The 16,719-nt window shown below is 42.5% G+C and overlaps 1 protein-coding gene across 1 annotated transcript in view; it reads left to right on the top strand.

The window, feature by feature from the left end:
• Window positions 1-16,719, top strand: part of garnl3 (GTPase activating Rap/RanGAP domain like 3) — a 325,572-nt gene that overhangs the window by 95,523 nt on the left and 213,330 nt on the right. Inside the window, exon 3 of the mRNA XM_048613382.1 lies at window positions 12,872-12,946. Within this exon, the coding sequence (XP_048469339.1) occupies window positions 12,872-12,946 (75 nt within the window). The remainder of the gene's footprint in view (window positions 1-12,871; window positions 12,947-16,719) is intronic.

Genomic DNA, 16,719 nt, shown 5'->3' with positions numbered 1-16,719 from the left:
TGAGCTGGTGGTACAGGAACCACTGAGTGCGATAGCCCCTTTAATGTTGTAAGGGTGATCACTGACAGATGTATAATGCCCATCTCAGACTCACCATCTCTTGTTGACATGCTTGCCCACCAATAGAAACATCTTCTCAATGTTTATCCTATCAAACGCTGTCAACTGTTAAAGAGCTCATCATGACCTCAATGATCTCTCTGGGTTCAGACTGAATCGAAATGATAATGTAGCCAACATCCTGCTGAGTTTAGCATTGACTTGTATAGTTTAGGTATCTGTCTATTTTTAGGTAGATTTTTAGGTAGTTACTGCATATGATTCACTCCCATTTGAATGTTCACCTAAGACCAGACAATAATGGACCAATAACTTCCATAATGCTGTAAGAAATGAACGATAAACTGAAATTGCCGGTACAGAAGTGACAGGGAAGACAGACACTGTCGCCCCGCCCACAGTGAGCACGCTCACCGTCGCCCCGCCCACAGTGAGCACGCTCACCGTTGCCCCGCCCACAGTGAGCGCGCTCACCTCCAACCCCCCATAGTGAGCACGCTCACCGTCGCCCCACCCACAGTGAGCACGCTCACCGTCGCCCCGCCCACAGTGAGCACGCTCACTGTCGCCACGCCCTCAGATTGAGCACGCTCACTGTCGCCCCGCCCACAGTGAGCACGCTCACCATTGCCCCGCCCACAGTGCACGCTGACATCACTTTGCCCGCAGTCAACATGACAAATGATAGACTGAAATCAAGTGGATGTTACAACAAGTTGCTCTTATTCAGCCCACCTTTATTTTACACAAGTATTAGGAATTCATAGTTTTGTCTCCTTTTTTTACACTGAATGCAGGCATTGTATGCTGTACCTGCTGTTGAGAAAGTCCTCTCTGTTTACAGCAGATTCCAGTGTCAGCGTGGCTCTGTTGCTGGTACAATTCCTTAATGCTGGAAGGTTAAAGGTTTGAAGCCTCTCTTTAGGAGCACACCACATCATCCAGGGAAGGAAGCCCGATCTGTGCATCATTGGGGTGCTGTGTTTCAGGTGGAAATTTAAACCAAGGGCTTATATCTAAAGCCATAATAGATTGTATGCTACCATTTGAAGGAGAGCAGAGAATTCTTCTTGTATGCTGGTAAAGTTTCCTCCCTGGAACGACGCAGCACAAATAAAGTAACTGATTGCTCCTGGAATTAAGTAGCACAGAAGGAGCCCATTCAGTTTTCGAGGTCTCTGTAGGCTCTTTGAAAGAGCTTCAATCTGTCCCATTCCTATCCACTTCCCTCCCAACCTTCCAAATGCTTCTTTTCTCATTATCTACTTCCATTTCCCTTTTGTAATTACGACTGAATTTGTTTCCCCAGCTTTTGTGGTAGCTCCTTCCAGATCAAATTCAGATTGAGATCTCCCCTGTCCACCACCTTCAGCATTCACTCCCTGCTCCACCCTGGCAGCAATATGTACCATCTACAGAACGCACTACAGTAGCTCAAACAAGGATCCTCTAACAGCACCTTCCAAACTCACAAATCTTGTTGGTTAAAAGGACGAGAGCAGCAGTTGCAGGGGAGTGCAATCATTTGCAAGTTCCCTTTCAAACCATCCTGACCTGGAACTACACTATCATTCCTACACTGGGGCTGGATCAGAATCCGGGAAAACGATCTTCCTAACAGCACTGTGGACGTACCCAAACTGGATCGGCATGGTTCAAGAAGGCAGCTCACCATAACTTTATTCTCAAGGGTAATTAGGGATGACATATCCTGTGAAAGAATAACAATAAAAGATTCATCCTCTTTCTGGATTTCTTTTGCCAATTGTACTACAACTGTGTCCTGTAGTCACCCATCAATGGCAACAGTTTCCCCTTTTATTAATTTTTGGACATATTCTGTGCTCACTTTGGTTACATTGTAACAGTCCTTGTATTCTACTTCCATGGATGCAGTGGGGTGAGATATTTTGGCAGCTGGAGAATAAGCCAGCCTACAGAAACATGGGCATTTCTTCTAACGTACATTTACAATTCATGTTATATCACTATAACTGGTAAATTACTTTGTGAATGCAAAGAAACTTCTTCACCGAAAAAAAAACTGTACAAGGCTAGCCTGATGATAAATATTTACCATTCATAGCTGTTTGATGTTTGAGCTTCCTCTCCCTTATAAAGCAACCAATGACTATTGTCTCAGTTAGACTTCCCTGAAGATACCATAGACACCAGGCTGGTGGCATATTGAGTTCGTGATGGTTTCTTCGAGGTAGTAGATTGGACGTAATGCAGTGCACTGAGTAATACATGGCAAATGTAAATAACCCAAACACCTAGCTTTTCAATTAAAGACAAGGTCGGTCACAAAATCAAAATGGAATCTAGTTTCCTGGACGTGAAGATGCTGATATTAAAAACAAAGTGATGAACAGTCTAGTCCTTGATTAGAAGTAGCATTTGAACCATCTGCTAATTGTAATTAAAATGATATAACCCAAAATCCACCTCCCCTGCTGCTATTACCTTACATTGTTTAATTTAAATTACAGTCTAATTAATTATTTTAGGCACAGGATGGCTGTATTAACAGGAGCAGATTGCATTGTTTCTTGGGGGTAGGCGATACACTACTTGTATAAGTGTGTAAATTATAGGCTGTTGATTTGCAAGTTTGGGAACACCTTATTATTTTCACGGTGCTGTTTCAAAAGTCAGTTCTGGGGGAAAGGTGCGGTGACAAGGGTTGGGGGGAGAGCTTGGAGTGCCGTCAATGTGGAAGTGGGGTTAACATTGTCCTTTCTAGGGATCATCCAGGCTGAGAAGGTTGCACAATGTTCTGACTCATTTTACATGTTGCCTACCCTCTGCTACTGCCTGAATGGTGTTACCGCAGATTAGTTCATGGCTTTGTGGCATATTCCCGGCGGCTATCATTCTCATGTAAGGGTTTGGACCACTGTTTGCCCATTGTCAAGGATCCCTGTCCTGATCCCTGTCTAACGTGATGTGATGCTTCCTGTCCTCATCCCTATGTGACAATGTGAAATTGTGAACATCAAACAGGAAAATCATGGGACCCTAGAGTTGACTGTTTGAGATATTTGTGTATGGAAAGTTAATGTACTTATATGACATTCTTCTGCTGCTTTAGCAAAGCTACTAAAATAAGCAGTTTGATTTCTTTGTTATGGTATTATACAGTGGAATGTCTGATGAATGGCAGTTAAGCATGTATATATGCTATGGTAACAGCTAAGTGTGTCTTATTAAACACTGATTAATAATTTGTGTATACTCCTGTTCAAAGAATTGGCTGGCTCTTATGTACCTTTTTTGTGTTTCTGTTCATTTTGATTGCAAGCATCCTTCATCTTCTGTTTCTGTCGGTAGTTTTTCCTCCCAGCTTGTGACAATCCAATTCTTGACATTACCACCAAGAAATCCATGATACAGTTTCTTCAGTGGCTTAGAATGGATGTTCTCCATTAACAGGTGACCTTTACACAGCAGCTTCTAAACAAGGAATTTCTTGACGGGAAAAATGTTCCAGTGTTCGGGGTGATGTTTGAAGTTTCTCCAGCAACAGCTGAAGTTGAGAAGTGGAGCTCATACAGTACTGAGGTGGAGGGTACATGCTGGGTATTGGCCAGGAGATGGTTATAAATACAGCGTAACCTGAAGCAATGCAAGGATTCTTTAAAAAAAGAAGACGTCAGCAAGGACAAGCTGATGGGTGCATATCATTAGGCTGAAGGTAGTTCACTGAATACAGAGTTCTGGATATCTTATAGGGCTGCAGTTGGTGGGATGGCAAGGACAATATTAGAGGAGTTGAACCTTGACATGACAATGGCGCACGTGGAAGTTTTGATTGGTGTCAGTGACTGTCCCTGAATTCAAGGATGAGCTCTGCTCAGGGCTGGGAGTTTCTGTTGTGGGTTACTGGACAGGCTCTTACCCAACTCCTATATCTGTGTGTGCACAAGGCATGGTGTCCTGTGAGTTAGTGGGTCCAGAATGTTAGGATTTATTTCCTTCTGTTTTGTTCTCTGCTACAGCTCTGCCTCTTGTTAAGGTGTTTGAATTCCAAACATTTTTCAGTGCCACCTGCTGGACCAGCATTTATTGCCCATTCCTAGTTCACCCAGAGGGCAGTTAAGAGTCATTTGTGTTGCGGTGTTTCTGGAGTTACTTAGACCAGACCAGGTAAGGACGGTGGATTCCCTTCCTTCAAGAAAGTCAGTGACCCAGATGGATTTTTATAACAATCGATGGTGGTTATGATTGTTACGTGGCTAGCTGTTTATTGTAGATTTTCGTTGAACTTAAATGTTACCATCTGCAGCAGTGGGATTTGACCCCAAGTGCCCACTGTATTTGCCTGAGTTTCTGTGTTACTGTTCCAGTGCCATTACCACAATGTGACCACCTCCTCATGATCCAACTCGTTTGTCATCATCTCAAAGCTTTTCTGAGAGTGTGGCAGCGTTGAGATTACTGACTGGATGGAGCTTGTTGTCAGGGGCAGTGGTGGTGAGGTAAGAGGGTAAACAGTCAGTATTCTGGAGATGGAACTGTTCACGGACTGATGAAAGTTTCGCTCACTCTCAGTGCAGACTGTTAGGTTCAATCTGGAAAAGGATCTAAATCAGTTTTGCGTGCTGAGTAGCTTCTGGTGTGAGCAGAATATATACATAGGATGCCCTGCTGATGTTGAGCTGAAGAAAACCCTGGCACTAATGAATAGGCTGTGAAATTCAGGATGAGAAGAAGGAAGCGAACAAAAGAACTAAAGTTGTGTTTTCAATTTAAACATGTGCCACTTGCTATTGCAGAGTCAGTGGAACAGAGGGTGTGAGAATTTTATCCAACTTCTGATCAAGACCCATTCCCACACTCATCCAATAAGTCAAAAAAATCAACAGCTTAATTTTAATTAGAAAAAACGTTTCCAGCCTAATCCTTTGCATGTGTAAAAGCCTTCAGAAACAACATCAGGTTTGCTTCCCACAGTTTCTTATTGAAATGCAGCACTGGGAGCTGCTGATAAGGGACTTGTGCAAAGTTTACTTCTATCGGTTTTATAAAAAGAAAGTGGTTGCCAAGCAGCACTCAGAGTTTTCTGTTATTGGTGGGGGTCATAGGAGAGTGATCCACACAGCACCGCAATTCTACCAATGGAGCTGCTCCCATCTCAGTGACCCAACCTCAGAAAGGGGGATACCTAATGAGGGTGAGGAGGATGAAAAAGTGCTTCAGTGAGAAGTACCTCGCCAGCCCAGTGTGCACCCAGGTTTTGAGATGTGAGAGTGTGAAGAGGTGGAACATGTAATTAATATATTTAAATCGGGCTCCTACAATGCAATAAAAAGTCTGTTTTAAATTTATCATTAAACAGATGGGTTTTTGCAAAAATTCCCAAAAGGACCTGCATATTTTTAAAAACAGTTAGATTCAAGAGTCACTGACAAGGCTAGTGCTTGTTGTTCATGCCCGTTTGTCCTTGAGAGCAGTTACGAGTCAACCATATCGCTGTGGGTCTGGAGTCACATGTAGGCCCGACCAGGTAAGGATGGCAGTTTCCTTCCCTAAAGGATATTAGTGAACTAGATGGGTTTTTTTCTTAAACAACAGTCAGGAATAGTTGCATAGTCACCATAATTGAGACTGGGGGTGGAATCCTCCCAGCCCCTGAACAATGTGGATATTGAAAAGAATGTTGAGAGAATTGAGTGAGAACAGCAGGGAGGAGCTTCCCACCATTGAGAGCAAAAAGTCCTATTTTCCAATCGAATGTCGAACAGCGAGATGAGATTCTGGGCAGTGAGCAACAAGAAACCTATTTCATCTTTGTGACAATGTTGTCTCTCCTCGTTAATATACAGTGTCTCATTCTCTCACCCATCGTACAGATACCAGCCAGCAACACTCCTGCCATTTAAGTCAGGGCAGTAACCTGCCATCTCCAGCTGGTTCCTGTAGATCTCCATCAGTCGCCAACATCCCAGGGTATATTTCACCAGCAGTGACTGCTTGCACCCCATATCCAGCAGGACCTCCAGGTCTCAATCAGCATAACAAGGTGCCATTTGTCTGTCAGACAGGTCCAGAGCAAGTCAATCAGGGCAACTGTGAAGTGCTAGCACTTGACTGGGTGCACAACAGTACTTTAAAGGTGGCATTGGCTCCAGGAATCTTGGGAGGTCCCAGCAATGGCTGGTACTTCCATCTACGGCAAATAAGAATACAATGAGTAGGGTGCCCTGGGAGTGTGGTGCATATGTAAGGAGGTAAGTTGGAAAAACTTGTTAAGGCTTATGGAGAGAAACCTACCATGAAACCTGGGAAAAATTGACACTCAATTTCTGGTAAGATTCAGCCCAAGTTATGGTTCCTAATGTCCTTCACCACTGCGACTTTCCTTGTGTCTGTTGTTGATCATTTTATAATGATTGGTTAGTCAACGGGTCTAACATTGGCATATAATCTGGCATATAAGTATGTGGTGCAGTGTGTAAATGGCTCATCTTAAAGCACATTTCCTGATGTCTTCTGAAATGTATCGGCTTCTACCACCCCTTCACATGAGAATTCCAGATCAAAACCAATTGCTGTGCAAAAACACAGTCATCTCCTCATGACTCTATTCCTCCACCAATTAAATCAGTGTCCTCTGGTTACTGGCCCTTCTACCACTGGAATTGAACATTTCATTTTTCTGTATGCATTGTTCTTTTGTGTGCTGGAGTCAAATGCCTGAAGTTGAATGACTTAGTGGGTTAATGCGTTTAATGCCTTAATGTTTCTCTTAGCACTGAACTTGCAGCACTGGGCCCACTTCCAAGCTGCAGCTGAGGCATCATTGAATCTTATCAATCCCCAATTTCCTAATGATATTTGACAACAGCAGTTAGGAAGCATTATCACTGAGGAAGTTGTTCATATGAGTACATTAGTTTTTATAACAGACCACCTCAATAATTGACTTAGTTAGAAACATTAGTGAGCCTGCTTCCTGTTGTTCATACCTACACAGGGCCATGTTTGAAGCGGGTGAAAAGGTATCACTGGCAATGCTAGTTGGCACCTTCTGGACTGTTCCTGAGTTTTTCCCCCTGGGGTGAAAAGGACTTTGGTGCACCATTGTTCTCTTGTTTTAGTATTAACAGCAACACAGAGCCTGTTAAAGGATCCTGCAGTTTGGGAAGTTGATGGTGTTATGGATCTACAAGCATCACACTCATAACTCTGAGCCATGGGTCTATAATACCAGACTGCATGCATGTCAGAGTCACTGGTGTGGCCAGTATTGGTTGCCCAATTGGAATGGTTTTTGAGAAGGTAGTGGTTAGGCATGTGGCAGTGCAGTGCATATATCCACGATGCTGTTACAAAGCAAGTTCCCAAATTTTAACCCAGCAGCAATGAAGAAATGGCACTACAGGTCCAAGTCAGTAGACGTGTGACTTGTTGGGGATTGATTTTCCTCCTTTATGTAGCTTTCCTTGCCTTAGGTCAATGTTACCCAGACGTTTTCCCACTGTGACCTCATTTTGAGACTTAAAAATTGTCATGAAACCTCTGTTGAGTGGTGAAGAGGGAAGTGAGAGCAGGAGAGGCGTGTTGTCCATTGTTATCTTGATGGTAGCTGCTCCAAGCTTTAGTGCGTTCCTGAGCACACAGTCCCGGACCTTGGAACGTGCCAGTCTGCAACACCTGATCGAGGTCAGCTCCTTATGCTGGAAGACCATTGAGTTTTTTCAGACCAAAGGGCGTCTTTCACCAAGTTGATGGTCCTCCAAGTGTAGTCAATGTTTGTGTCGGTGTGCGACCAGGGGAACAGCCATAAAGAACAGAGTCCTGCATCACGTAACTGCTTGGGACAGACCTAGACAGAAACCACCTGCATCTCTCTCCAGACTTCCTTTGCAAAAGCACATTTTAGCAGGAGATGTGTGACAGTCTCTATCCTCCCCTACCCCACAACCACTTAGAGGGCAGCGCGAGGTGGTGCACAGAGACTGGGCATACATGAAGGATCTCACAGGTAGTGCCCTTCCCACCATCAGCCAAGCAATGTCTTTGTGCTTGTTGGACAGTTCTGGTGGTGAGCTGTTCTGCCAAATGACTTTGACAGTCTGCTCAGGGAACAACCCGACAGGAACCACCCTTGCCTTTACCTGCAGGCTCTTGGGAATGCCTTGTGCTGATCACTTCCTGATGGACTTGTGGTCAAAGGTATTTTCTTTCACAAATTTTTCCATAAGAGACAGGCTGTACGGAATAGTCCAACTATTTGGAGCGTTCTGCGTCAGTGAGGCCAGACTCATCCTTTGCACCACCAGGAACAGGTAGTACCTCAGTGTGTAGCAACGCTTGGTGTTTGTGTACCGAGGGTCTATGCACAGCTTGATGTAGCCACACACAAAGGTAGTCATCAGGATGAGGGCAGCGTCAGGTACGTACTGTCCCCCTTCTATCTAGAGTTTGGTGCATTGTGCCCCTTCAGACCTAGTCCATCTTAGATCTCCAGATGAAGTGAAAAATGGCTTGGATGACTGCAACGGCACAGGTTCTGGAAATGGGCCAGACTTGCGCCACGTACAACAACAGATTGAGTACCTCACACATGTTTGCCTGCAATGGAGAGTAAGCGGTGCTGCCCCACCTTCATGATACACTCCCTCCAAGTTGTGGCACATGCCCCAAGCCCTCTGAACCGTATACCCAGCACCTTCAGGTAATTTGTCCTGACGGTGAAGGGGATAAAGGATCGGTTGGCCCAGTTCCCAAAGAACGTGGCCTTGCTCTTGTCTCGATTTACCTTGGCACCCAAAGCCAGTTTGAACTGGTCACAGATGCTCATGCGTTTGTGTACTGACAGCGGATCTGAGCAGAAAATAACGATGTCATCCATGTAGAGGGAGGCCTTGACTTACAGGCCTTTGCTCATTGGAATAGTTACCTCTCTCAGGCCCGCATCCTTCCTAATGGACCCTGCAAAAAGCTCCACACAACACACAAACAAGGCAGGAGAGAGTGGGCAGCCCTGCCTGACTCCAGATCTAATTGGGAAGCTTTCTGATTCCCACCCATTGTTACTCTGACGTAAAGCTAACTGGTCTTTAGTTCTCAGTTTTCTGTCCTGCTTCCTTCTTAAATAGTGGGTTGGTATTTGATTTGACAGGAATTTTCCAGAATCTGTAGACTTTTGGCAGATGATCACCCCAATGCATAACTTATTTCTGTAGTTACCTCCTTCAACACTTTGATATGTAGACTATCAAGTCTTGGGAACTTTTAGCATCATTAATTTCTTGAGTACAACCTTCATACTAGTACTAATTTTGTTTAATTCATCATTCTCCCTCGTCACTTGGATCTCTAGTTTGAGGAGATTTCTGGACTGTTTCTCAATGAAAACAGAATAAAGTAATAATATAGTTTCTCTGCCACTTCTGTATTTGCCATTATAAATATTCCTCACTTTGCCTGTAATGGACCAATGTTTATCTTTGCCAAATGTTTCATTTTTATATAACTAAAGAAGCTTTTACAGAATGTTCTTATGTTCCTGCTAGATCGAATTCATATGGTAATTGCAGCTGACACTCTGACAGTGAATTGCGTGGGTGAAAGTTGAGATGATTTTAATTGGCAAAATTAGATGGGTGATTAGACCAAAAATAATGTACAGGCCTGGAAGGGTTAATTTAAAAGGTATGTAAGTTAGTATGTTATATATGGAATTGTGAAACAATTAGAAGTACAGAAAGTTTTATAAAGAAGTTGTCTTCCCATGACTATCAGAACAAATAGAAGGACAGTGGCTCAGCAAGTTAGATCAGAAGATCAGTTAGACAGAAGATCAGCAAGGGATTGCCCATGCTAAATTGCCCATAGTGCCCAGGGATGTTTAGGTTAGGTGGGTTAGACATGGGGAATGTAGGGGAATGGTCTGGGTGGGATGCTCTTCAGTGGGGCGGTGTGGACTTGTTGGGCCGAATGCCTGTTTCCACACTGTAGGGATTCTATGTCTGTGTCTAAATAACAGGCAAGCGAAAATAAGGGTATTGTATTTGGAAAATAAATGTAATTGCAGCAAATGGTGGAAATTGGAACCAAGTACAAAAATGTGGGAGAAACTCAGCAGGTCTGGCAGCATCTGTGGAGAGAGAAACAAAGATAACATTTTGAGTCCAGTATGAGTCTTTTTCCAAACAGTCAGAAGAAGAATCGTATCAGACTCGAAACCATAAAAGTTAAATTAATTGATTTGTAATTGCCAAGATATGTCTCATTTCTGAAAAAAAATACGTACCGTATTGACCAATCTCCTCGCACACCACAATTTTCAATAAAACCCTGAGGTATATGTCATCTAGAGTTTCCACTTTTGTGGAAGTATTATCTCTTTTATCTTAACTAACTCCTCTATTATCACACCTCACCATTTGTTCATTATAACATCTCCCATATGGATTCCAGCCAATTTGGTGTTTACTTTCTTCCAATTATTCTTCGCTAAATAGTAATGTAAAGAACTTGTTAAGTATTTTTGTGAATTACCTCTGCTCCTCTGTTAACTCACCATACTCTCCTTTTGGTTGTATATTTGACACTACCTTTTTTTTCACTACGTATTAGAATATTCACAGTAGTTTCTCATATTTTGGTGATTAATTTGAGTTTCACAAGCTCATTTAAGAGACACTTTCTGAAGTCATGGTGTCCTTGAGTCAGGAAGTATGTGCTTGTAATGTTTCACTCTAAATAAATATTAGAATGAATAAAGATTGACTGCTGGCTTTCTGGGAATAAAACATAATTAACTTAACATTTATATAGCACCTTTCACAACTTCAGAATGAAGAGCTTCAACACCTGTGAAGTGCTTGTGAAGTATAGTCCCTGCAGCAGCAAGTAAAAACTCAGCAGCCAATTTGCATATGGCACGCTCTCACAAATAGCAGTGAGCTAACTGGTCAGATAGTGTTTGTAGTGAATAAAAACCGAAAGACCTGCGGATTCTGTAAATCAGGAATAAAAACAGAAGTTGCTGGAAAAGCTCAGCAAGTCTGGCAGCATCTGTGAAGGAAAAAAACTGAGTTAACGTTTCGGGTTCGGTGACCCTTCCTCAGAACTGATGGTGGCTGGGAGAACTCTTCTCTCTCTTTAGGCTCTAACCTATCGTTTACTCCCTACCCCATCCCCCTCCCCTTTTTTCTGCATATAACTGACGTTTTCCCAGCCACCATCAGTTCTGAGGAAGAGTCACCGGACCGAAAACATTAACTCAGTTTTTTTCCTTCACAGATGCTGCCAGACCTGCTGAGCTTTTCCAGCAACTTTGTTTTTGTTCCCGTGTTTGTAGTGATGTCGGTGAAGGATAAATATTGGCTGGAACGTGAGGAGGACTTTCTGCTTGTCTTTGAATAGCACTATTTGAAGTGCACGACTGAAGATTGAACAGATTGCAGCCGAGAATAGACATTACCATATATTAAGTGTAATTGGTGGTAAAATGTGTAAGCCATTGAGAGCACAAGAAATATTCTTCCAGCTTTATTTGTTCCCATATATTAATCTGTATAAGTGTTTGATAGTGTTGCGTGTGTGTATGCCTGTGTTTGCGCGTGGGTGTGTGTATGCATGTTTGTATGTATGCATCTGTGTGTGTGTGTGTGCATGTGAGTGTGTTTATGCATGTTTGTATGTATGCATCTGTGTGTGTACGCATGGGTGTGTGTATGCATGTTTGTATGTATGCATCTGTGTGCATGTGTGTGCGTGTGTGTGTATGCATGTTTGTATGTATGCATCTGTGTGCATATGTGTGCACATGCGTGTGTGTGTGTATGTGTATGTGCATGTGTGTGTGCATAGCTGTGTGCCTGTGCATTCTAGCTTTTGGAAAGTGATTCAGGTTTGAAAAAATAGTTTACTTAATTTTCTGGGTGTTTTCCTGCATAATGAGGATCACTCTTATGCATAGAAAGGGACCCAACTCATGTAAAACTCCAGTATAAATAAGAAACTAACTTGATGCAGGATTTTTAAAAATAATTTCTAATTTATCCCTGCCTCCCAGTTGTGTGTTCCTCTTTCCCAGATTTGTCAGAGCGTGTTATCATCTTTTCACTTTTGATCTACATAGGCTGATCCTACCACTGCCATAGTGATTCATGCAGCACTGAGATGATTTACCTTGTTTTGATGTTACTGAATTGTATCTGTCATTAACTTAACTCCATAAAAGAAGAATTAAGGCAATGGTTTGTTTTGAAAGGCAGTGGGAACTGTGAGAAGGTGCCCTTTTCTTCCTTGTTACATTTGTTTCTTTAATGTTCTGTGCTATGCAACCACAGTATTCCTCAAGGGCTTTCTAAGAGGGCTGCTTCTAAATATTATGTTTGTCATGCTATTGCTTCAGTAAGTGTCTTTTTATAAAAGAAAAATGAGTGTAAAACCTTGGAAATAAATCCAGTATCATTCTTGCAACGCAACTCAAAACTTCTGAACTCTTAGCCTGAAGGGCTGTATTTTTATGTTGTAACTGACCCAATGTAGACTGTTTGTTGAAAGCAAAAACAGCCATGAAATGAAAATACAATGCAGTCATTACATAGGACTGCGCAAAATTTACTGTACAGAAACAAGCCATTCAGCCCTACTTCTTTATGCTAGTATTTATGATCTTCTTTGCACCTGAGTTTTTAAAAAATGTAACCAACAGATTTGACAGGTTGGAATGGAATGTCATCTTGTGTAGAATAGTTTTGCAAATATTTGAAAGTATGAATTTTCTATTTTACCGAGTATCTGAAATTACAATTAAAATTAAGTAATTTTCTTTCCCTATTTACAGCTTATTTCCAGTGATGCAGATGGGGCCATACAGAGAGCGGGAAGATTCCGGGTGGAAAATGGATCCAGTGATGAGGTGAGGAACAATATTGGTCACATCTCCTCAGTTCATCCTGTCCTGAGATAAAAGTTTGATTTGGATCATTTGAAATTATTCCACTTGATGCTGCGAAGGTGGAATTAGTGACTAGGCTTCCATAATGCAGGCATCTAATCTTGTTTGGCAGTGCAATGCCTGGCTTGGTGTTGGGCTTGGAGTAGGTATGCCAACACCTTCATGCCATCATGGCATTTTTACAGCAGGGCCACACCCAAATGCCAGTCCCTGATCATGTGGGCTAGCAGCATCGAAGTACTCTTCGATGTACTCCAATGGTAGCCCCAGTGGGGGCCATCCCCTTAGCTCTTGGGAATGGGTCCCATTTTCAGCTCTGAGCAGGCACTAATACTGGCTTCCTGGCTACAAGTCAGGAATTTTGGGATGAAGCCTCTCAATTGCTGCTTTAAACAGCAAGGGCATTGTCTCATGGGAGGGTCATTCCACTGTATCAGCTCACTGCCAGGGGCAATATTTGGAGAAGGAACAGGAATTGATGCACCACTGGTACCAGTATTCCAAATGAATTGAGCTTAATGCACAGTTAGTATCTGCATTATCATGGGTACACAGTGGAAATCAGCCTCTTCCTCATCATTTAACCCTCTCGATCCTATCAATATGAATAGAATCTAAGTAGTACACACATTCTTTTTGTGAAGTTTGCTTGTTGTGTGGTACTGTTCATTAAGCATCACATTGTTGAAGGGTTGTTAGAAAGCTTCTAATTGTTGCAACATTGAAATCTATATTGGTTTTGTTCTATTGTACACTTAGTCATTTACAGCCATCGCAAAAGGCATCACAATAAATTTCTGATACTATGGTGAAGGATCTTCTTCATAAATGTGCAGAACATATTGCCTTTTGTTTATATATTTAATTGTAGTGTATCTCCACTTGTGATAATAAGTACACTTTGTTCTAGGTAAATGAGCCTCGACTACAACGATAAATAACATTTCAGTAATTAAATGTCAAGCCACTAAAATACATTTCCAACCAGTCACACAGAGTGTTTTACAAAATTCCTATTGTAAAAGATTGAGCAGTTTCCCACTCTGTAATCCGTTTGTAACAGAGTTGAAACAATGTGAGCTTCATTAGCTTTGAAATGCACTCAGTATTTTCCTGCAGGTGTGGGTGATACTGATAGGACTGAAAGAATAGTGCATTTATCTGTATCACATTCAAAAGTGTAAATTCTGTCACGGGTAGTATTGAAATGCGCATAATTCATTTGTTGACGCCTTGTAGTGTAGAGTGAAACTGCATTCATAAGTTGTTGTTTCTCTGATTGATTCATGAGATGGAGGTGTTTCTGCCAATGCTTGTTCACTCTGTTGTCTCAAGAAGCTGGGATGGGTTGCTGTCTTGAACTATCGTAGTTCGCCTGGTCAAGGTGTTATTACATTAGGGAATTCCAAGATTTTGACCTAGTGAAGATAAAGAAATGCGATATATTTCCAACTCAGGAAGGAATGGGGCTCGGAAGGGAACTTGCTGGCGGAGGTGTTCCCAAGCAGCTACGGCCCTTGTCCCATCAGGAGGTAGAGGTCGGGAGTTTGGAAAGTGCTGGCAAAAGAATCTTGATGAGTTGCTGCATCTTGTGACTGGTGCACACTGCTGACCGTGTGCATTGACAGTGGGAAGAATGGATGTTGAAGGTGATGGAAGGGATATTGATCAAGCAGCTGGTTTGCCCTGATGGTTTTGAGTTTCTTTGATTGATACTTTAGCTCTAGACAAATGGGAAGTATTCCATCACACTCCTGACTTGTGTTTTGTAGATGGTGGACAGACTTTGGGGAGATAGGAGGTGGGTGACCCATCACTGAATACACAGCCTCTGACCTCCTGTTGTTGGTGAATGACTCAGTTTTAGGAATTATTAAGGGGAGATGGTCAGATTTATCCTTGTTAGGAATGGGCATTGGCCGTGAATCTAACTTGCTACTTCTCAAGCCAGGCCTGACTGTTGATCAGGTCTTTACAACTGAGGACACAATCTGATTTGCTATCTGAGGAGTTGTGTGCAGTGAGGCGATGGCATAGAACTTAAATATAATAAAAAGTCCCACTTAAATCACGTGTGAAGGTTGTTGTAATTGCTATTGTTCTTAGTGATCACCTCATAGTTCTTTTGGAGACAAACTCCTGTCTGTACACTGAAGAAACAGCTATTGCAAACAACCCTGGTTCCCTGGCACAGTGACTCGGTGGTTAGCATTGCTGCCTCACAGCGCTTGGGAGCTGGGTTCAATTCCAGCCTTGGGTTTGTGTGGAGTTTGCATGTTCTCCCTGTGTCTGTAATGGCAGGGACCATTAGAAGCAGTATAGATCTTGGGGCTATGAGCTTAAATTCTTTAAGATCGTTGGTTTTATTTAAGAAGCAAGTTGAGAACCAGGTTCACAAAGCAGACAGGATCCTAGACTTTATCAAGAGGTGCACAGAGTATAGAAGCATTGGACTTGCTGTTAAACCTGCCCAAAACATTGGTTTAGTCTCAGCTGGAGTGTTATATCCAGTTCAGTGCATTGCACTTTAGGATGGATGTGAAAACAGTAAAGATTCAGTAAAAAAAACTGAAAGAACTGTGGATGCTGTGAATCAGGAACAAAAACAAAGTTGCTGGAAAAGCTCAGCAGGTCCGGCAGCATCTGTGAAGGAAAAAAACAGAGTTAACGTTTCGAGTCCGGTGTTCTGAGGAAGGGTCACCGGACCCGAAACGTTAACTCTGTTTTTACCTTCACAAATGCTGCCAGGCCTGCTGAGCTTTTCTGGCAACTTCTGTTTTTGTTCAAAGATTCAGTAAAGCTTTCCGAGCTGAGGATGGGTGGGGAAGGTGGTTGGTGAGTGGAGTATTGAAGTTCAGCACGGTGACAAATGTTCAAACTGCAAGGATTTTTAAAAGTAAAATGAACAAACATTTATACCTTTCCACAGCAATTAGGCCTCAAAGAAGTACCTGTTAAGCCATGTCTGCCAATAGAAAAAGATGCACAGATTCAAGGGGGTCTCACAGCTGCTTCAGGCCTCTCTGGCAGTCCTAATAGCTCAAAATCTCAAAATGGTGACCACACTCTGAGGTTTTGACCCTCAGTCTGAGAAGTCCTGATCTGGGCTGAGTCTTGGGCAGTGCTGAAGGAGTACTGCCCTGTTAGAGATGGTGCTATACAGATGAGACATCAAATATATACCTCAAAGGTCTGTAAAGAAGCTCGTTACACTCTTTCAAAACATAGAAGGGAATTCTCCTGGTGTCCTGGGAAGCATTTATCCCATTATTAACACCAATGAAAACAGATTAATTGACCATTTATCTCACTGCTGTTTGTGAGATCTTGCTGTGAGTAAATTGGCTGTGTGCCCACATCACAACACTTCTTCAAAAGTACCTTCTTCAGCTATGAAACTCTTCAGGTCATCCTGAGAACAGGAAAGGCTCAGTATAAATCTAAAACTTGCTTTACATTGGAGTGAGATTGATATTTTCTTGCAAAGTTAAGAGCGAAGATTCACAATTCTGTTCTATTTCTGCAGCAGGCTGTTTTTAATATGGTGTGAAGGTGAAAGATGTTCCTGGCTCGCACCAACATGTACATATGCTGGAAAGAGCAAAGAGCGGAAATATATATTAAATCATACAGTTTTCAAAGTGGGTACAGAAACAGAGAGCAGAGCTGGATGAACACAGCAGGCCAAGCAGCATCATAGGAGCAGAAAGGCTGACGTTTCGGGCCTAGACCCT

The sequence above is a fragment of the Rhincodon typus genome, chromosome 28 (assembly GCF_021869965.1).
Source record: "Rhincodon typus isolate 14 chromosome 28, sRhiTyp1.1, whole genome shotgun sequence".
Taxonomy (NCBI): domain Eukaryota; kingdom Metazoa; phylum Chordata; class Chondrichthyes; order Orectolobiformes; family Rhincodontidae; genus Rhincodon; species Rhincodon typus.
This window is presented reverse-complemented; position numbering and strand designations above follow the sequence as displayed.